At 37.7% G+C, this 22,593-nt stretch overlaps 1 protein-coding gene across 4 annotated transcripts in view; it reads left to right on the top strand.

The window, feature by feature from the left end:
• Window positions 1-22,593, top strand: part of ASAP1 (ArfGAP with SH3 domain, ankyrin repeat and PH domain 1) — a 144,056-nt gene that overhangs the window by 58,802 nt on the left and 62,661 nt on the right. For all 4 annotated transcript variants that reach the window (XM_064397184.1, XM_064397158.1, XM_064397175.1 and 1 more), the window contains one exon: window positions 14,957-15,029. In XM_064397184.1, the coding sequence (XP_064253254.1) occupies window positions 14,957-15,029 (73 nt within the window). The remainder of the gene's footprint in view (window positions 1-14,956; window positions 15,030-22,593) is intronic.

Raw genomic sequence — 22,593 nt, 5'->3', positions numbered from 1 at the left:
TGAAATGTTTCATTGATGTGGTGATCATAACTGTTCACTTAATTCCTTGCTGCTTAGTTACTGTTAGACCTTTCAGAAAATCTTCCCCCTTCTATGTGTAAATAGCTTTTGGGACATTTGCAATGGTATCTGATTCTCAGATCTGAAGAGGAAAAATTGTCCTAATTTTCTGTAGGACTTTTGTGGGCTTTTTCCCCCATCTTTTTACTGAGGTATTGTGCATATATGGTTATGTACTGGTGAATTCCTTCTTGTTACAGCTTACATAACAGAATTGCCATTAGTGAGGGGAAGAACAGCTGTGTTGGGGTAGTCTGGGGTAGTCCAGAAGTTGATAAGAACCTAGGAGCTTTTCTGACATTGCCAGCAGTAGAGGAAAAGGGCAGTAGAGGAAAAGTGCAGAGTTGTAGAGATACCTTCTCCAGTATGACCTCCCTGTCTCCAGCAACCTGCAGCTCAGGGTATGGCAGAACAAAGGTATTAAATTTATATTTAAAGGCTGTACTGAATTTTTCTTCCATGATTTTACCCATTTTGTCTTCTATTTTTTGAAACATGTATAATTTTCAAATTCACAGGGAGCTCCACAGCTTTCCCTACATGGTGCAAAGCACTATACTTTTCCTACTTTTTTTTTTTTTTTTTTTTTTTTAATTTGCTACCTGCTGGTTTGTTTAAAGTCCTCTGCCCTTTATGTTGGGAGAGACTGCATCCAGCCATTGAATATCGACCCCACTTTGCCATTTGGGATTTTTATAGGCCTGTGAGGCCAGGCAGGGTGCTTGGCCCTCTGTGTAGCCATGTGCTCCTCTCCAAAGGTGGACCTTGTGCCTGCTGTGATTGCTCTGCAGAGATCTGAAGGGTTGTACTTCATGTCCTGGGTAAGAAGGAGGAATAGGTGAGACTTTTGAAGGAGCTGCTGTGTGAAAGAAAATTCAAGGTGAAGTATTTCTAGAAAAGCTACTTTCAATTTCCCACAATTTCTGTTGCACCCCTTAGTGTTTTCTTTCTGTTTAGTGCTCTGTTAAGGCCAGCATCTGGCCTCCAGAACTAAATTCCCCCTTATTAAGTACCACCTTTCTCTGAGCTAGAAGTGTGCTGAGAGGAAGTGCTGTTTGCATGGAGTGATGTCTGGTGTAGTGGATAAATGGTCTTATAAAAGCAGCAGGAGGTATTTAAACCAGGTTACTAGACAGTTCATAATACAGAACACTGGCAGTTACATAAAGTGCTTTTCAGATTTTGCTCCATTGATATTGTCAAGTGCAGTAACTCTGTAGCTGCAAATGTAAAACTTCAGCCCATTCTTCAGCCATGGTTTATATATTTGTGAAGATCATCAGAAATGGCATAAGGAACAGCAGTAAGTTACTGTAGTTTAAATAGCTGACTGAGTTTCTGAAGGATAGAACCATTTTAAAATCAAGAGAAACAATAAGAGATTTAAACCTGAAATCTGTAGACAGAGTCACCCCTGCGTGGTGAAGGGCAAGATGGAATTTAGCCGCTGTACATGGATATTTCTGCCTTCTGACAGAGTTGTTTTCTAAGCATTATAGTTTTACAGTCTCAAAGTGGATCTTCACAGATCAAAAGTAGGTGGATTGCAAGGAATGCAGCTCAGATGGAATGGAACTACATACTTCAATGTAGTTGAAGTATGAGATATAATCTGTCTTCTCAGGTCACATGGCAATTTTCATGGAGTCCCAGAGTGGGTAAGGCTGGAAGAAACCACAGTGGGTCATCTGGTCCAATGTCCCTGCGCAAGCAGCATCATCCCAGAGCACATGGCACAGGGTTGGTCCAGAAGTTTCTTGAATATCTCCACTGATGGAGACTCCAGACCCTCTCTGGACAATCTGTACCGGTGTTTGGTCACTGCACAGTAAAGAAGTTCTTCCTCATTTCAGGTGGAACTTCCTGGGCATCAGTTTGTGCCCATTGCCTCTTGACCTTTGCTGGGCACTACTGAGCAGAGCCTGGTCCATCTTTTGACACCTCCCCTTAGATACTGATAGACATTGATGTGGTCCCTTCTCTGTCACCTCTTTTCAAAGCTGAACAGGCCCAGCTCCCTCAGCCTTTCCTCATAACAGAGATTCTTCAGTCCCTTAATTATAGTTTTTCCTCCACTGGGCACTCCAGGAGTGTCTACCCTGTACTGAGGAGCCCAGAACTGGAGATATTACTCCAGGTGAGGCCTTGCCAGGGCTGAGCAGAGGGGCAGGATCACCTCTCTGACCTGCTGGCAATGCTCTTCCTGATGCACCCCAGGATCCCTTTGGCCTTCTTGGCCACAAGAACACACTGATCTGTGTGTGCAAGTTTGTGCATCCTTTGAAGGGGTTAGAGCCACTGTGTGTGCAATTGGGCCACAACCCACCAAAAAAGGCAACTTTAACCTGATCCAGTTCCTTGACTTTGTGATTACTAGTGTCCTAGTACAAAGAAGGTAATGAGATTGAGTGGTTGGAAGAGGAGTAACAGGAAAACCATATTTTTCATGAACTGTGAAGAAACTGAAACCAGCTTTTCGCTAAAACCTGCAGGCATTCCTGTTGTCCTGTTGCTTTCAGTCATAAAATATCAGCTGAAATGTGGAATGCTATTGATTCCAACCTTCATTTGCATAATAATTTCATCTTTCCTGTTCAAATTTGTTATATTACTCACCATTTTTTCTATACATTCATTTTGTGTTCCAAAGTGAATCTTTTAACCATACACATACATCTGGTGTATATTGTAGGACATCTGTTGTATTTTTTGATACCCGTTTACCTACTTAGGAAGTTGTTACTTCCAAAGGAAAAGAAAAACAATCCGTTTTCATCCATATGCTTCCACTGAATTAAATTGCATTTGGAGGTATTAAATTTTCATCAAAAATACTATAGGGAAGCTGCAGAAATGTAAAAATGAAGAAAGTGTCAGTCTCACTAAAAGTGATCATGAAATGGTACTATATTTATTAGTGATAACATTGTGTCATGTCACATAGCATCAAATTTTGAAGGTGTTTGTCAAGTGAATATACTGTAGCATAAATCCTAAAGTTTCTGTTGTGTTCACAGCTTCTTCTTTGCAACTTTGCGAGAGCTGTTGTGTTGTTACTTCATTTTAAAATACTGCAGCCCGTTAATCTATAATTTTTCCAGAATCTTATTCTGTCTAGTTTTTATGTAAAATTATTCCTTAATTGTGGAAACCTCTTGATTGTCTTTGAGACTGATGTTGACTGAGGTTAATTTTATTTGAGCACTAGCTGCATCCATTAGATTTAGCTAATACAATATTTGGAGTGAGCTGAAATAAATAAGTTGTTTTTGCAAACCAAGGTAAGTACAGGTAACTGCTATCATTTAATGGGGCTTAGTATTAGTCTTAATTCTGTGCTTTGGAGGGGAATGTATAGTTAAAAGGAAAAAAACCCCCAGACTTAAATATTAATAACTTAGTTTCTGATTAAATATACTTCATTATATTATTACTGCTTTTTTGGATGGATTTCAGATTAAGGCACTACTTTGTCCTGTGTTTAAATTCAACCTTTATGTTCTGCTTGCATATTATACAAACATGAAAAGCTACATGGTAAGAATCACCTTTGTCCATGCATTCTTGTTACCCTGTGGTAGCACTCCTGGTTTTCATTTGCTTTCCCACATTCCTTTCTCCATTCTGAAACATAAATTCTATTCCTTATTTTAAAGAAAGATATTGCCAATCTGTGCTCTTTTGAAGTGACATACATCCTCATCATAGAATCATAGAATGATTTGGGTTGGAAGAGAATTAAAGATCATCCAGTTCCAGCTCTCTGCCTGGGCAGGGACACCTTCCATTAAACCAGGTTGCTCAAAGCCCCATCCAGCCTGGCCTTGAAGACTCCCAGAGATGGAGCACCCATAACCTCTCTGGGCAGCCTGATCCAGTGCCTCACCACATACACAGTAAAGAATTTCTTCCTAATATCTATATTAAATCTACCCTCCTTCAGTTTAAAGCCATTCCCCCTTGTCCTTATCACTCCATAGCCTTATAAAAAGTCCCACTCCTGGTCTCTTGTAGCTCCTTTAGGTATTGGAAGGTGCTATAAAGTCACCACAGAGCTTTCTCTTCTCCAGGCTGAGCAGCCCCACCTCTCTCAGCCTTCATTACTTAGACTGCTGCTTAGATAAAACAAACCAAAATAAACACAGCAGAGTTCATTGCACAATTATTTTATATTCATTGTGGGTGTCTAGTACAAGTGTTAGCAAAAGTGTTTTAAGCTTGTGAAAGAGAAGGATGATTGTGTGTGGTCTTCTCTACCTCCCTTGAATGTGAACCTTCTCCTTTAATCCTCATATATGGGGAAGTTGTATTCTTTGACTGACTTTTGCTTTTGAATCTGTGGAATGTGAATGCTTTTTGCCTGACTATTTTAAAGAAAATTGTTGCTAGTGTAATTTAGCTATATTTAGGATCTTGGCTATGAATTATGTCTGAAGTGTGATATTATTAAAAAATTATAGAATATTCTCCAGTGGCATCTGTTCTCTAATACAGTAATATAAGAGAAATAGCATGGGACTCTTTTTGTGAAACACAATACTAGGTTAAAAAAATTCTGTGAAGAAAGTAGCAGTTTGCTTGAAAAGTACTCATAATGTTTCCTAAAATGCTGAAAATTGCTGCCAAATTCTTCTAAGTTTCACTGTGGTTTTAAAACAATACCTTTTAAAGCAGCACTGTATTTGAAGTGTTCTTGGTATGGAAAGGAAAGTTGTAGATTCTGTGCTGTCCCAATGACTTTTTCAGGTCATATATACAATTTGGGGAATTTAAGGTTACCTTTACATTGTAGGATTTCAGTGGTGTTAAAATATCTTCTTCTTGTACTCTTGATTGATTGCTATCACTTATATTCTTGTACATGAGTCAGAAATTCTTTTCTATGCATAACCAGTTTGCAAGTGGTCATAATGTGTGCCAGCATCCCCAAAGTAAATCCTATAGAGTATAATCAAACACAGATCTTTGCTTTAGTTTTGACATCACTTCTCATTTCACTTTTTTACTTGTATATTGAGAAGGCAGATTTTATTCTGGTCTTAAGTTATATATAGAATTATTCTGGTAATTAAATTGTATGTATTACACACATACCTATGGCTTGGTTTTCTTCAGCCTATATAGCTTTTAGAGGTCTGTAGGTTTTCTGTACCATAATGAAGATGAGATATACATCTTCATTTTCTACTGTGCATTTATGCTATTTTTGCATGTTGATTGAAAGGCAATGTAGAAGAAAATAGAACCTTTAAGATGTGGCTTTTATTAAAATACTTGACTATCCTGATTATTGTGTTTCCTTTTCTATAATTTTCCCACTAAATTATATATGTCCAGAGAATATTAAAGAACATGACATGGAAATTAAAAAATTAATGTTTTACATCTAAATTAGACTCTTGTGATGTTATTTTTCTTTTTTAAGGGGATATCTCCAATCCCCTCATTTATGCACTTTTTAAAGCTCTAGTCACAGGTAAAGCAGAATTAGATTAAAACACAACTCCTACTGTATATAGTAAAACTTCTAATTTACATTTTTAAATTTACCTTAAAAACAGCAAAAAATGAACATATGCTTATTTTATAGATTGGTTCTAGGTGTGTTTTTATTCTTTTTTCTGTTATTATCCCATAGTGTCATTCTGTGTTATACCCTCTAATGAGGATTGTTTGTAAGACGATAGACTCTCTTAGCTGGTTACATGAATGTAGCTCTGAATTTCAGAAGTAGTAGTGGTTGAAGGTTTAACATGATGTAAGATGAAATCTCACTGAGTCTGCCATCGTTGCAGTCTCCATAAGCAGAACAAAACTGGGCTGTAACAGTGTCCCATAATGTTGTAGCAGTCTTCAAGGTCTGTGTTATACTGGAAATCCTATTTTTTTAATAACCTAATAAAACCCTTGAAAACTGCAGCCTGAAAAAAAAAATAGACACTATTTTTTTTCATGAAACAGTATTAGTATGTTAATATACTCACTTTTTTTTTTCTCTGAATGGAATAATCTGACTTGGACTATTGCAGTCATCCATCAAGGTGTGCATTTAAATATTTCTTCAGGAGTTAGGAGGAGAAGGGGCCTGAGGTGTTCCTGTTCTCAAGTAAGAGATCATGCCTGTTCCCTCACCTTAGCCAGGGCATTTTTTTTCTTAAAAATCTTAATAGTCGTAGTAGTGGCTGGTAGAAGAAGGTCAATGCCAGTAGGGGTTGGATTTTATGGAGCTGTGAGATGTAAGTGTGCTGTGTGCCTGCAACACCATGGAGAGGCTGCATTTATTCCTGGGTGCCACTTTGACTTTTGTAGCATTCACAGAAACTGTGTACAATATTTGTAGAGTTTTGCTGCCAGTAAGAATAACTAGCCCTGATCAAGAGCATCTTCCATCCCTGACTAGAAAATGCCTGTGAGTTACTGGGATAACAGCTTAAATGCAGAAACTGCTGCAAAATATTTTGTGGCTTCAGAAAAAGAAGGAAAGGAGTTAACAGGGGACAAAAATATTTTGTAGTATTTAACTCTGATGCTACAAGAGCTCTCCTGTTAGTGAAATATACAGCCTGGTATGGTGGGGGGGAGCAATTTTCCAGAGACTTCTGTACTTTTTTCCAGTTCAAGTTGCTGAATATCTCATTTTTAATAACCCTCTGTCTGTTAGCACATCTATTGAATGTGGTTGTGTTGATGCTGTTTATATGTCACCTTCTCATTTTGTTTCATTCTGAAAGACCTTGCCTCAAATATTCACTGTCTTCTGATGAGTTTATTGTTTGATTGTTCTCAAAAATACATAATCTTGTTCTATTTTTTTTTTGGGGGGGGGGTGTTAGTATATAGACATGTCACTTGCATATAAGCTTTTCAGGTTAGATTTCTGTTAAATGAAAATGTCACTTTGTTATGTCTTGGGTAAATGACAAGAAACTTCAATGAATTATGCTGGAAAAAAAAAGAATTTTGTATGGTAGTATTTGGTAGCCATTACTCACACCCAAATCAATGTATTTCCCCTGGCTTTTATAAAAACAGTAAGGAGAGGTTTGCAAGAATGCAGGGAGAGAATGGGCTTTCATTAGTTTAACATCTTTCCCTTTGTGCTTTTAAAACAGTATTTAATAGATTGCTGATGTGGACAAGAATCAAGTCACAGGAAAAAAGACTGTCAATATGCCATGACTCGCTAAAAAGCAGAGTGCAGCAGCTCTCATTATTTTTAAACACAGGAGCATTTGTAATGTAGGAAGGTTCTTGGGTGATGTTCTGTGCAGCCACTTGCTAGTGCTATACAGCCTTAATGCTGCCAAAAGCCCTGTGTGCAACCTGGGAATTGGGGACCATGGCATCTTCAGGAGCTGGGAGCCTGCCTATGGATGGGCTGGTTTCTGAGCTGTAGCTATATTTTATCCCAGCAGTCATGCCAATGTGTTTATCCAGCAGTTGGGGTAAGAAATAGGTAAAGGTGTGCTGCAGTGACATTTAAACTGGGAAGGATTTTTCGCTGGTTTTGCCATTCTAGTTTTCTGTACTATTCAGCTTCACTACTGCTGATTGAAGAAGTGGGTTTGTATGTAGTTAATGATAGCTGTTCCAGCAGCTGTAGCTAGCTCACAGTGTAAAGATAAGAATATTGTCACTAAGTAGTTGTGGATGCCCCATTGTGTCCAGAGAAGCTGTGGATGCCCTATCCCTGGAAGGTTTCAATGCCAGGTTGGATAGGACTTCGAACAACTTGCTCTAGTGAAAGGCGTCCCTTTCCATGTCAGGAGCGTTGGATCTAGATGATGTTTCTATTCCATTCTCTGATTCTCTGATATTTATCACCAGGACTAGTTTCTACCCAGTGAAGCTGGTTTAGAGACTGTGGAAGAAACTGTCACTGGATGGTTTCAAGTGTTGTCACTAATTGTGGGCTTTTCAGCATCTCCTACGCAACAAAAATTAGAGACTAAATCTGATCAGTGTCATCAACATTCCTGGAAGCAAATCTTAGCTTATTTTTCAGATATCTTTAAATGTACCTTGTGCACAAAGTAAGTTAGAAGTATTGATGTAACTCAACTGAGAACTAAAAGGAAGAAATTGCCTAGAATATTGTTCAGCTTTCCCAGGTGTGTCAGAGTGTGCGCAAAATCCAACATCTACACCATGGTCATTAGAAAAAATGTGATGCTAACTTCATTTAATGCAGAAGTGATCATATATAGATAATTTCTAGCGTCTACATTCTTGCTCTTGCAGAAACAGCTGCTGGGTAGAAGTCTGGTTGCAAAGAAAGATCCAGTTGTCAAACAAATTACAATTAGCAATACTGTGCTTTTACAAGCAATGTTGACTGTGCTTCCATTTGGGTAATACTTGGAGAATACTTAAGTGGCTAACATTTTTGCAGCTTTTTAAGAGCCCACACAAAGGAGCTGGTGCATCTACTGTAACTTTCACAGCACTGGAGGTTGGTGATTTTTGTCACATATGTGGAGTTTGCAGAGGCTGTTGCATTGTATCAGACCATGTAGCTAAGAGCAGGAGAGTTCAACTGATGGAATCTACGTTAAATTTTGACATTACCTGAAAAAATACTTGTGGAAAATGCATTTACTCAGTTTGATCACCGAATGCTTTTTTCATTAGGTTATGCTTAAAACACTTGAAGCTTGAAATTTTCAGATCAAATACAAGGTTTTAAAAATAATGTTATTTTAATTGGTCTTCTATTAGGCGCAGCTGGGAAATGGTGGTGTATGAAATGATGCTGGCATCAGTTGCTACAGTGATAAGTGCTTGTTGATGTATTGTTTTGGTTTGCTTCTTCTCATTTGGGACCCTTTGGGGTTTTCTTAAGTAATTCAGGACAAGTTCAAGCTGGACCTTTTTATATCTACCTTTTACACAAAGAGGTTGTCTCTAGAAAATTCTTAACACTTGAACACCCCTATTTTTGTTATGTAGACATGTGCTGAGACCAACAATTGGAAACAATTTTCATTCTGGTGACTGGCAGGAACAGTATAAATTGAGTGGAGAGGGAAGGACAGGAAGGGTGGTTTGAATCACTTCTCTGTGCTCAGAATTAAGTGGGTTTGGAAGTCTGCTCATTTCTGAGTGAGTGAGCTACAGGAGACCAACACTTGATGCTAATCTTCTCTTTTGGTTCTATTTCACTGTGGCAATTATAGGGGTTTGTGTTGTTGCAATTTCCGTGGCATGCAATAACTTACTAGCTGTCTAGTCTGTGTTTATTGTATATCCAATAAAGTCTGGACTTGATTGTGAGGAAAGCTGATACTGCTGCTGCACAGCCATAACTTTGTAAGGTGCTATTTCTCTACTTCGTTCCATGGGTCCTGTAACTGGGACTTGAGCAGGGGGCAAGCATGTTTTATAGTATAGCCAGCAGTAACTTTGTGCCAAGGTTAGAGAAGTGTGTGAATTGGTAAGTGAAAGATTTACTACTTTTAGTCCCTTGAAGCTGATAAATCATCTGTGTGTGTTTCATGAAATAATTATTCTTGTGTCTGACAATACAGGCACATGACTACCAAGCATTCATTACACCCATTTGTGTGTATAGCCTCAAATATTTTTATATTTCACATGGTTTACTTTTTTAATACAAGAAAATAATTTTGTAAAATACATGGAGGGAGGGGATTTTGTGATGAGCACATAGGTTCTGCATGCTCTAATCACCTTCAAGGTTTTGTCATGGGTCTTGTGCAAAATATTGTAATGGTTTAAAGTAGTTCTTCTCTGGTATATTATTTTTGTGGGTGGATTCTGATACTGATAGGATATGGAATCTTTTAGGGCAAACCTCCTACAAATGGTGTGAATTTCTAAACTTCCTCACAGCATGAGTGTTTTTTTCCAGTTGTAAAATGCATCTCCTTTGGATAATAATCTATTTGGGATTAATAATTTCAATAATATATATTGACATATTAATGTGATCATCGATGTCTTGAGACACTTTATCTTTTGTTATTGTTAGGCTGAAACAGAAATTAGTGGGTTTTTTTACCCCTCTTCAAATTGTAAAGGTTTGAGAGGTACACAAAACGTATTTGATGTTTTAGTACTCTAGTGGGCTCAACAGACAGTAGCATCCTTTGTGCAAATGTGTGCCTCTGGGCTGGTGCTGATTTCTAGAAAAGCTAAATTTAATATGTGTGTAAAGCACTTTTGTGATTGGTTTCTGGACAGTGGTTTTGTGTTAATATAGAAATAAAGGTTTATGTGCTTTTTAAACCATTATTTTCATGTGTATTAGCAATAAGCACCTCAAATATTCATAAGTATGGTTTATAGTATGTAGACTTTTGTGTACAATCACATCAGGACAAATACAGAATCACAGAATGGTTTGGGTTGCAAGGAACCTTAAAATTCCTCTAGTTTCAACCTCCCTGCCATGAGCAGGGACACTTGCTAATACACTCTGATATAAGTATTTGTGCACACACATGCCCATAAATATATACATATCTATGCAGAATAAAAAGACACAAAGTTTTAAAGAAAAAATTAGTAGTTTATCTAAATGTGAACCTGCCAGTGTTTACTACCTCAGAGACAGATGGCAAACCAGAATCTACCACTTTCCACACTGTACTATAGTATAATTTCTGGTTTAAAATTTAGAGACTATTAAACCAGAGCATGATCCCAAAATAGAAATATCTTTCACTGAGAAGAGATCAGGCTCTTGAGGAGAGGCAAAGCAGTGTCTGTCAGTGTGAACAGAAGAAGAAAATGCATAGCAGAGAGGACTGGTGTGGGTTAGAGAATGTCAGCATATACCTCTCCTGACCTGGCCCTGATCTGTGTGCTGGTTAAAGTGCCTGTTCTGCTACCCTGTGATCTACATCAATGAATGATCCACTGGGAAAACTCACCTTGTCTCCAGCCCAAAATTAATTTGGTTTTATATCCTCAGGTGGAGGATATAAAGTTTTCCACTCACTGGTATGAATGTACATCTTAGGAGGGAGGAGGTGCCTTCTCTGAATGTGAAATGGTAGCCAAGTACAAATGTCTGTCAGTGTGTACTGCACTGATGGAAGGTGGGCTAAAAAGGAGCTTTCACAGGGCTGTTGGCAGCTCCTGAGCTGGGCCATGGTCTAACCAACAGGAGTGCTCTGGGGTGGGGGAGAGGAGGCACTGCTTTCTTCAGCAGTGCAGACTTGAACCAGGTTGGTGCTTGAAATGGCAGGCTAGGTCCAAAGCAGCCATATTTTAGCAGAAAGGAGAAATTATATCTGGAGTAACTATGTGGGGAATTCCACTCTGATTAGTTAGAGGAGCTGATGTTGCATGATCAGGAGAGTCTCTTCTTGAGCATAAGCTTCAATGTAAGTGAATGCAGCAACCTGAAACCTCAACAAAGCCAAATCATCTGCTGGGAATGAGGAGCAAGGAGCTTTCCTTGCCATTTTATTTAAGCAGATTAAATATGGTGGTTGTTTTGTGTTCTTTCTCTTCCCCCCACTTCAGTTCTCCTTTTTTTTTTTTTTTCTTTTGTGGAAACTGACTTTGCATTATTTTGAGCTTGTCTAACATGAGCATTTTTCAAGAATAAAGCTTTGTTCAGCTGATAAGGTAGTGAATCTGTGGTGTAGGTACCTTTAAATGATTCATCTTTCCAAAATGCATGAGAGGGTAAGAAAATGTTCTTCTGTGGAACTTAAAAAGGTCTTCTACAAGATGGTATTATGGAAATGAAAAAAGAAGCATTTGGCAGGAGTGGGTGGTGGTAAGGAAGAGTTTAGAAGGTAGGAAGGAGTGCCACTGAGAGATTGCCCTGGAGATTGTCACAGAAACTCCTTGGATCTCTAAGACACTGTCATTTTCAATAATATAAATGCATGCCACTTTTAATGGAAGATCAGATTTTGTGTCTTCTCCAATAGGCAGTTAATGTATTTAGTGTTCTAAATAGTGAAAATGAAAATTAATGGATACTGCAAAAGCTTGTTTTCACCTAACTAGGGAAAGCAAGGCTGTTCCTGTCTAACATGCTGAGAAGGTAATATTACTCTGGAATAATAATTGAATTGAGCATTGAGTTCAACTTAATTCCATTGCAGCAGAGTGAAGCTAAAAATTATAAGGAAAAGACATCTAAGAGGAATGTCATATATTTGGAAACAATCTGTCTCCAGTTATATAAAATAAACAAAACAGAAACAAACAACCAAAAAACCTCAACACCCAAAAGCATCTAAGCAACCCTAGATAGCAAGTTTTGTGTACTTGGTATGTAAGCATGTTTTATTTATAGTTTTGGACTATGAAAAAGTAGTTCATGTAAAAATTGTGTTTACAAATATAAAAATACAAAATTGGCCTGTGATGTCATTTTCACTTAGATCACTGGATCCTTCAGGCTGTGGATGTCATCTTTGTATACTGCTTTACTCAGTGATTCCTCTTTTAAAATAATGAATGTTCCCTTTCCTCCTGCTCTCACATTAGTGATTACATCTAATTCAATACCAAATCCAATTTAGAAAATTTTTCTAGTCTGCTTGTCATAGTCTTTTAGATTGATGACTTCCGGAAAAAGTTTCCTGGAGTTTTTGTATGTGTTTTGTTCTCCTGAGTGTCCAATTTGCTTCAAACTAGACTTTAGCACAAAGTTTTATCTCTCAATCTCATCAATGTTAACCATTGTCTTCCTTTCAAAATATTGGTTTCAAATTCTTATCCTGTGTTCAAACTCTCAGTAGACAAGTGAGTCATTATTTTTTTCTGGTCATTGAAGATGGAGAGAACTTCAGTAGAAATGTATGATAGCAACTGGCTGACGTAGCAGGCAGGCAGGAGTAAAAGCTTTTGACAGCATTTGCAGAGGAATCAAAGAGAAGCACTTGCTGTGTGCACTGTCTTGGAAAGGAACACTGAGTTCCCAATACTTTATTACATTTAAAAATGGTAACTTTTCCTGGCAAGATGTAAGTCAAGTCAAACCCACTATTTTAGTGGGGAGCAAAAGAAGTAATGATGTTTGCAGTTCTTAATGTTTTAATCCATTGTTCTGCTGTAAATGGAAAAAAACCCCAGAGATAAATAGCCTCAGAAGGCAGTTTTACAGCTTTTGTGGTTCCAAATGTTCTAGTTTTAGCTGCCACCGGAGAGGTTGTATGATTTGAGAAAATGATTGTTTCCAGTTAAGGAACAGAAACATTCCATTTTATTTTGTTTGAGATTATCATGTATTGTTCAGCTATAACATTTTGCATGGTTAAAATTGGGCTACTCAAAACAGAACCATTATCTATTAATTGGTTTCTCTCTGTATGGATTCCTACTGTAAGTGTTCACACAGAGGAACACTGTGTTTGGAGCATACTGATGAGCAGCATTTACCTGTCTCTAGTGCCTAATGCTGTAGTGGACCTGGAGCTCCTGGTGTGGTTTTCTGGACCTTCTTAATGCCCAGTGGAATATTCTTCAGTTCTATAAGTATGGAATGGCTTGGGTTGGAAGGAAAACTCAGTATCATCTAGTTCCTAAGCCCCTGCCATGGGCGGGGGCACCTTCCAGTAGACCAGGTTGCTCAAAGCCTCATCCAGCCTGGCCTTGAAAACTTCTAGGGATGGAGTAACCACAACTTCTCTGGGTAACCTGTGCCAGTCCCTCACAGTAAAGAATCTCTACCTAATTTCAACCTACTCTCAGTTTCAAGCCATTCACCCCTCTCCTATCACTCTATGCCCTTGTAAAAACCCGCTCTCCAGCTGTCTTGCAGACCCCATTTTTCAAGTATTGGAAGGTGCTATGGGGTTTTGTAAGGCTTTTACTGTCAAAACCATCTCAGTTTTGGCAGTGAAATCTCTGCTTATGGGGTGTTTTCACTCAGTGTTGCTGGTGATGTCCCTCTGTGAGGAAGTAGGAGTAGCTGGCATTGTGCCTTGTTCTGCCAGGCTTCAGACCCCCAGGAGCTCTAGAGGTTAAACTTTTTGAATAACAGGGCTGTGCAGGGGGCTCTGCAGTGGGAATGGTGTGGTCTCTACCAGGCCCCATGCTCAGCTATGCTGCTGTCCTGACAGTGGTTCTGAGTACAAGTTCTTCAATCTCCAGTGGTTTGAAAGTGAATATAATATGGCAAACACTGCTATACTGTTTGCCATACTGCAAACACTGATCTGACATTACCTAGGTGATGGGAAATTGCCTGTGATCTAAATGGGGAAACAATATAGCAAACTATTTAAACATTTCTGTGTATGATTGGAAATCTAATCCTCAATTCATCATTACTTAATATTTTATACTGGATTTAGGAACTATTGCAGAAAATTTGAACATTCTTAAAGATGTAGTCTTGAAAATGCATATTTGAATATTATTATTAGTCATTCAGTCACATTATGTTGCACAAAATCAGATATTATTCCTTTATTTTGATTTACTGCTTTTCATCTGCTGTACTTTGAGTTACGTTGGGGAATTTGGTGCAAAGGGTTAGTGTGGTAGTCTGTGTGTATAAACACTATTGCTGTGGAAGAACCACAGATGTTAACAAGCAATTTAGTTGTAGTAGAAACTGTAGGGCAAGTGTAGAAGCTTCTGCTATTTCTTTTTTGTTTTTTTTTTTCCACAATATAATGCAATTGAATTAATGCTTTCTCCTTTGCAAAACTAAAAGTGTTTTTCTTCTAGCCCTGTCAGTACTGTCCTACTCTCTTGTCAGAGCATTTTCAGTTCAATTCTTTAATTCATCCTGAAGGGTTTGAATGACTCCAGACCTTCCCACAGGCTGAGTCAGTTGTACCTGCAGCTTTTTCCAGCCTGTGAAACTTCTTATTTTGTGGGTTTCTTTTTAGTTGGTAAAGTATATTCTGGCAATCAATGAAGTAAATATTTAAAGTTTGTTTACTTCTTGCTATTGTAGGCATTGGATCAAGACAGAACTGCACTACAGAAGGTGAAAAAATCTGTGAAAGCAATATATAGTTCGGGGCAAGGTAAGACATTGTTTTCAGTTTTACACAAGAACAAAAGCATTTAATTTCAAGTTTGGGATGTCTTGCAATTCATCGTGCTGAAATGTATAGCATAGGAAATGCTTATCTGTTTAGGGATGTTTGGACATCAAAATTTTCTTTCTTTACTTCTGATTATACATCAGGTTAATGTGCTCGCCAGTTCTTTTACCCTCATATTCCTTCTCAGTGGTCTCTAGGAGAATCCCATGGGTAAATTTTCCTGCTGTCATAATATTTCAAGAATTACCTTAAACTAGAACAGTGACAAAAAAGGGTTCTCAACTGAATTTTTAGGAAGCACTTATAAGTGAAATAAGATTTAGAACTTGTTTAAAAAGTAAATAAATAAAAAGAAATATCTGGTTTTGTTTAATCAACATGTGCTCTCCCTTCATAATGTGTTTCTCTTCTTGCCTAAAATCAAAATTATGTATTTCCCTTCTTACCTAAAATTGTATAGTTATATAATTGTTTTGCTTACTTGAAGACACTGTTGATGTTTTACTGGGACTACAGTATTACTTTGGGAGGTTATTTGGTTAGAATATTAATTGACATTCAGTTTGAGTGCAGTAACAAATGGTGATCAAACACATCAATGTACAGATTTGGTTTTAAAAGTGCTATAACTCTAATGCTTCTACCTCTTCTTCTCTCAAGTTCTACAAACTGTGCCAAAGACAGACAGGGTAGCAGAGCTCTGCACTTGCCAATGATCTTCTGGTTGTAAATACATGATTTTAGAAAATCCCAGTTCTAATTTCCTACCATAATAATAATCAGTTTAGCAAATATTTTCCATATACAGAGCTCCTTCTGAGTGCTCTTAGTTTCTGTGTTTATGGAAGTGTCTGGGATTTTTAATATCTTGCAGATTCTTAACTATTCTCATTTGCCAATCACTGATGTTGGTTTGCTAGCACCATACTTTAATTAGCTGTGTTTCAGTTGTTGATAAATGGTTCCTAATAGACTGTGAAGCCTGATATAAAGTGAGAATAGTATTTGGTGCAAGTGTAATTAGTTTTATGCTTTTAGAAGTATACACATGCTCCAATAAGTTTTTCTATTTGAGAGTACTTACTTAAATAGAGTTTTGAAAACAGAGTTTCAAAACTGATGAAAAGTATAGAACACATTAAAGGTGTTTCTGCCTGTTTTGAAACATATAAATGTCAAACATTTGAGTCTTGTGCTAAAATTAATATTGTTGTTGAGGCCTGTATGTAAGGCAGTACTACATGATTAATTACTTGCATTGAATAAAAGCAATAGTAGGTGGGTTAATGGCTTTGATTGGGTGTTCTGCACTTCAAAAGGAGCAGAGATGGGCAGCTGGTTTTTAATTTTTTTTTTATATTTAATTTTTTTTAATCAAGCCTTGTTTCAAAGGTACAAGTTAGTAGGAATTCATTTGGCTCAAGAAAGCTTTATGCATAATCCTCTAGCTCCCTCTTCAGAATGCTGCTGTCATAGGCTCTTGCAATGAAGAGCTGTGTGCAGGAGGGAGTTCATGCAGTGACTGATAAACTGGGATTGGTAAAGCCAAGACCAAAAACGTGTTACACATGTGAAACCTTAAAAATAAATGTGAAGTGAATCAAAACTCAAGCTCATTTTGTCTCTTTGTACAAGGAAAATTGCTGAACCAGCTATTTTCTTGTGCTTCAGTCTATTCAGAAAATAGATTTTATTAGTATTTAAATAAAGCATTCCAGAAACAGCTGTAAAAAGAATTGGGGTTTATCAGTTCAAGAAAGTATTAAGTGGCTATTTTTATATTTCAAAAGAAAGCCTCTAACTACATTTTGAGAACCCAGAATTGGAATTTTGTTTTACAAATTTTATTGTTTGCTACCATATTTAATTTACTAGACTAGGAGAAGGTTTTTTAGTACTCCTTTGCTTCAAAATCTCAGTTGAGAACTCCAGCTGAACTGGTGAGAAAGAGTTATTCAGGGACAATAGAAATTCTTTTTTCAGTTCAGTAATTCAATTCATACTCTACCAAAAGCCATAGCTAGTTTTTGGGGGGTTTTTTTGGGGTTGTAGTAGGTTTTTGGGATTGTTGGGGTTATTTTGTTTCTTTGGGGTTTTTTTGTTGTTTCTTTGTTGGTTTTTTTTGTTGTTGTTACTTGGGGTTTTTTTAATGCTTCTTTTGGGTTTTTTAATGTTTCTTTTGGGTTTTTTTAATGTTTCGGGTTTTTTTTTTTGTTTGGTTTGGGTTTTTTGTGGTTTCTTTTAGTTTTTCAGAGGTTTGTTTTGTTTTGTTTGGGTTGAGTATTTTTTTGGCATTTGGTTGGTTGTTGGTTTTGGTTGGTTTGGGTCTTTTGTTCTTGGTTTATTTTTTTTCTTTCCTGAGTAACATTTGAATATTGACAGTGACACAGTGCAGTGTCTCGTGCAGAATTCTTTAGGAAGGCTGAACCTTGTGGTGTGTTGGTTTGTTCTTTCCAGTGCTGAATTACCAACCACAAGGGCCTCTGGTCTGTTACAAAGAGCTTTAACATCACCCAAATACTTTCTGCTCTTCCTGTGCTTCCCTCACCCGTTTGTCATATTTACACTTAGAGTTACTGCTGTGGAAATGAAAACTTACCAACACTAGAGTATAGAAAACCCTTAGCAATGTCCCTTCCCTATTTTCATTTCTGAAAGTCTTGCATGGGAAAGGACTGTTTATGGAATCCAGTGAGACATACAAGCACTTTCTCAGCACTTGCTCCCTGTCTGGCTTGCTGTTTACTTCTGGCATGATTGATTGTGTCTGTAACTAGGAACCCTTCTTATGGCAGGGGTGCTGAAATCATGGAGAATCTGTTCTGACTTCCTTTCCTCTAAGATTTGGATTGGATTGTAACAGCAGTAGATGGCACAAATTTATTTGCTGTAGACTTTTCAATAGCTTTTTTTTTTCATTATTTCCCTGGGATAACTCCCAAATATAATCAAAAGAGTTCAGACAATAGAGAAATAAAAGCATAAAATCCGTACAAGACCAAAGGTGCTGGGATGGCTCAGCAGTTCACATGGTTTCCCACAGTGTTCAACAGCAGATGCTCGAGGAAGAAGAAAAATGGTTCAAAGATGGAGTGTATTTTAAGCATTTTGTTTAGCACTTTCTCAGCTCACACTGACATGAAGGCTCAAGGAATTACCTTGAGTCAGAAGTTATATTATGATGTTTCATACTTCTTAATGGGCTTCTGCCACTTATTTTGTCCAAATAATTTGAATGAATGTAAATCTTTATCGTTCAGTCTTGCATCAATCTAGTTAAATTCTCCTGTACAAAGTTTCCCAGTGCATGTTCATGTTCTTCAAATCTTAAGTCACCTGTGGAGGATACTGTCCCTACCCATGTCTCACAACATTGGTATCAAACCCACCAAAATGACATATTTTATATGAAATTTAGGGAGCTTTGCATGTTCTGGGCATGAAAGCTTGTAAGAGACTTTGAAAAGAAAGCCAAAGCTTGCTAGAGTAGAGCCAGAGGAGTTTTTGGTGGATGAATCCAAACTTTGTTCTGTGGACCATTCTATCTCTTGAAATAGGTTTGAGTTGTTTCCATTATTACTCACGGTATCTCTCTTCTGAACTCAGCAGCTCTAGAGGGTTTTGAGGGGGGTTTTTTTGTTGGTTTTTTGGTTTTGGTTTTGTTGGGTTTTTTCCCCACAGAAACCATCACATTTAAATCACATTTAATCATTCTCACTTTCTTTTTCCAAAATGGAAACATAGACTTCCTTTTCTAAAGTAGAGAAGAGGAGAACTGAATTTTGGGCAGCAGGGACAGGAACTGCACACAATATTAAAGGTTTAAGCCCACTATGGCAATATTTTGATATTGCTCTATTGCTTGCTGTGTTTCTTCCTAATTTCTGATGTGCAGCTTTGTTTTGCTTGGTACAGAAAGTCAAGATGATAAAACTCCAGAACTTTTCCTTGTAATGTCTAGTAATGCAATAATTTCCTTAAAGTTAGGACTGGTGCTGCACTGCCTCTAATGCACATGTCCATGCACTGGCCACTAAACATGAGATTCCTCTAACTTGGGAACTGCCCTGGTGGGAGCCTCTTGCTATAGACTGCACAATTAGTGGGTGTATGTAGAGACTTCTGGTTCATTGGTAACCTTCCTCTGGTGAGAAAATGAACACTTCATTCTTTTCTTTCATCCACATATTTTTTTTACCTGCCTTTCCTCCTTGTGAGGCTCATCCCTCTTCATCTACTTATTTCCTTTCAGTGTTTTTGTGAGGGAGAGAACTTCTTGGAAAATCAATAATTTAATGCGGACTTCCTTTCCCTATATGCTTGTTGATCTCCTGGAGGTGGGAGTTTTTTGATGTAAAATTTCCTTTTTATAAAACCTGTGTTTCTTGTTCAGCATTTTGTATTCATCAACATGTCCACCAATTCAGTTCTGCACTGTAGTTCCTACAAATAGCCTGGGGAATATATAAGGAATATTGCTGCTGGTGCATACTTGAATTCTCACTTCTCTCTGGAGCTTACTAAAATAGCTAAAAATAGCTATTATATTTGATTTTTTTTTCCTGTAGTGTTAAGGCTGGTATAAATAAGAGGCTTCATTTTGTAACTGTATAGTTTGCCTATTTTATTATTTTGTACATGTATCTAAATTACTTGCCATTGCTCATGTTGCCAGATTATAAGACTTTTACTGCTAGATTTGGTATAAAGCCTCTGAAGCCAAGGAGAAAGAAAATTCTTCCATAAGAACATCTTCAAGCATGTCAGTGATGAACAGAGATGCAAAAAGAAGTAATTTACTTTTCTGGGCTGGGTTATCTCTCAGTGCTCTTGTACTGTGATGATCTAGAGAGCCTTGCAGACTCAGTGAGATGTTTCTTGCTCTGAAATATGGAAAGAGGCTTTTATTACTTTTCCCTTGAACAATCTCATTCCAGAAGGCATTATTGTTATCAAGTTCAGACAATTGTATAGTGGTCAAATAATTTTTTTTCTATTATTTTTTCATTATATTTCAGCTTTGTGAAGAATGAAATGAGAAAGGGTGGTTTTTTTTATTTCAAGTAATTTCTGCCATCCTTTTTAACCTTGCCAGCTTTCTTGCTTTTCTAAAGCCTTTCTGAGTCATCTTTCATTCATAAATGCATCTTGGCTCTGACTTTGGTTATTTTTCCTCTGGCTATCCATGGAACAAAGCTGTTTTAGAAGAAGGTTAAAAATAGTTGAAAGTTGATAAAAATTCTAAAATATTTTTGTTAATCCCACATACAGAATTAATTCTTATTAATTTAGACATTCTTCAGGTTTCTTTGGGCATAATCAATGATAAAAGTAGTGTTTTTCTTCTGTAAACTATTTAATTTTTTTGTGCTTGTGTTCTTCAGTGTTTGCAAGGTAACATATCTGAACAAAACTGTTGTAGAGGAAGGAAATTTTAGGCCTTTAATTTCAGCAATATGTTTTGTAGGTCCAGCATATAAAGACTATCCTTTTACCTCTCTCCACAGTATTTGTACTTCTGTGGCCTTACTTAATATGCACAAGTAGAGAGAAATGTCACTAGGCTCAGAGGCATATGCTAAAATTCTGATAATTTTTGAGTGGGAAATAAACACAGCATTTAATGGATGCTGTGGGTTGCAGTGAAAGAGTACAAATTCTGGGAGTCTCATTTAAATATTTTCTGTTCATCCTGGGAAAAGTTTCCCACAGGGTCACTTTAGGCATGGACAGCTGCAGGTGACTGCCTGGGAATGCAGTCAGGTGGGATTGAGCCCTGGGAGTCCTTCAGAGCCCTGTGCTCCCTGCTTCTGGAAGTGCTGCTGTGCAGCAAAGGGCTGCTGCAGAGCTGCTGTGGCTGCCATTCCTTCCTGAGCTGTAGGATCTGCATGTCCAGAGGCATTCCTGTTATTTCCTTTTAACACTTAGCATTTCCCCAGTATTCATGCTGGAGCTCAGACATAGGGGATGCCACAGCATTTTTGTGCACTGGCAGCTGGGAGGGTTTTCTCAAACCAAAGGTAAATTCTGTGCTGAATGTTACCCGGAGTTGAAGGTGTGGATTGTGGAGGAGATTTCAGCATTCAGCTCAGGAAGTGCCACTGCTGTATCCAGGCCAGTATCCTGCTTTACACCACATCTGCCACACTCTGGTGACATTCTCAGCATAGGCTCAGGGGCTGGTGGCCTTGCCAGCTCCCACTGGGAAGGGAATGATGAGTGAGGCCCCTTTGAAGGGAGCTGTGTTTGTCTGGGTGCAGAGTCCTTCCTGAGTTTTCCATGATCCTGGCACGCCTCAGGGAGCTGCTGAAGGAGCAGGATGTCTGGCTGGGGAAGCTGTTCTATTTTCATCACAGTGCTGAGCATTGCTTACAATATTGAAAAGACATGATTCAGTTCTGGAAGACAAATCTTATTCCCTGTATGTACTGCTGTCAGTGATCCTGTCTCACTCTTAGGATTATTAAAGTCTTGTATGAGGACTTGTATTTAAGAAAGTAAATATTGTGCCTATTACAGCTTTCTGTATCCAAAGGAAGTTCTATTAGGACACCAAAAGTAATTTCTGAGTGCATGAGGCACCTACAGTGAGATTAAAGAATGCTCTTTGCTCTAAGCATGCCAGGTTTCACATTCCTTATTTTAGTCTAGGCTGCATTGCAGATTTAATTTTTCAGCTATGTGCATTTATGGTCAAGTAGGGAATTGCCTTACCTCTTTAACAGAAAATATTTAATCTCCTTTTGCAAGATTTACACTGATACTTATGTAGAAATTGAAAATTTCTTATTCTTACAGAATACTTGCATTTTGTGTGGTAAAAACAGGAGTATTCCTTTTACTTCACCATCAAAACTTCATTTCTAGATTTAGGTGATTTGTAGTCTGGGATTCTTGAGAATTTCCTCTATATTGTTCTAGGACAATGATCTGTTTCCTGCTTCCTCTTTCTGACTGGAATTTCTTTTGCCTTTCTACAGATAAGGAAACAAGCTTTTTCAGTTCTTTTTCACTCTCTTTATGAAATAATTTTTAAAAATGCTCTATGAAACAACACAGTGCTTAAAATCAAAATGCTGGGAAATGCTGTGGTGGAAAAAGTGCTTCAGAGCAAGGACAGGGATTCCATGATCTAGCAGGGCTCTTTCTGACCTTCCATTATCCTTCCTTTTCCTTCAGCACAGCTGGATATGCCATGCTTGAGCTTTACTCAGCTAGGGCTTAAGCTAAAGCTCCTTCATAGATAAAGTTCTCTGTGTATCTTTGTGCAAAAGCTTTTGCATCAAAACAAAATGCATATTTTATTGTTATATAGTGGTTTCCTGGAGTTCAGTGCTAAGCTATTTGATTAAAATTGTATGCTTCTGGAACAGTTTTCTTAAAAAATACAGTTTAAATTGCAACTCTGTATTAACATATGATTCAATATTTGGCCTCTTGAAAAACCTCAGTATTAATGTTTTTAGAATGTGACTGGTGTGATGTGTGAGCTTTGGGGCTTGGTATTGGTAAATAAGGATTGTACTTTTTTAACAGGTTTTGA

Source organism: Passer domesticus, chromosome 1 (genome assembly GCF_036417665.1).
Source record: "Passer domesticus isolate bPasDom1 chromosome 1, bPasDom1.hap1, whole genome shotgun sequence".
Lineage (NCBI taxonomy): Eukaryota > Metazoa > Chordata > Aves > Passeriformes > Passeridae > Passer > Passer domesticus.
The sequence above is the reverse complement of the archived record's forward strand: the minus strand, read 5'-3'. Positions and strand labels throughout refer to the sequence as shown.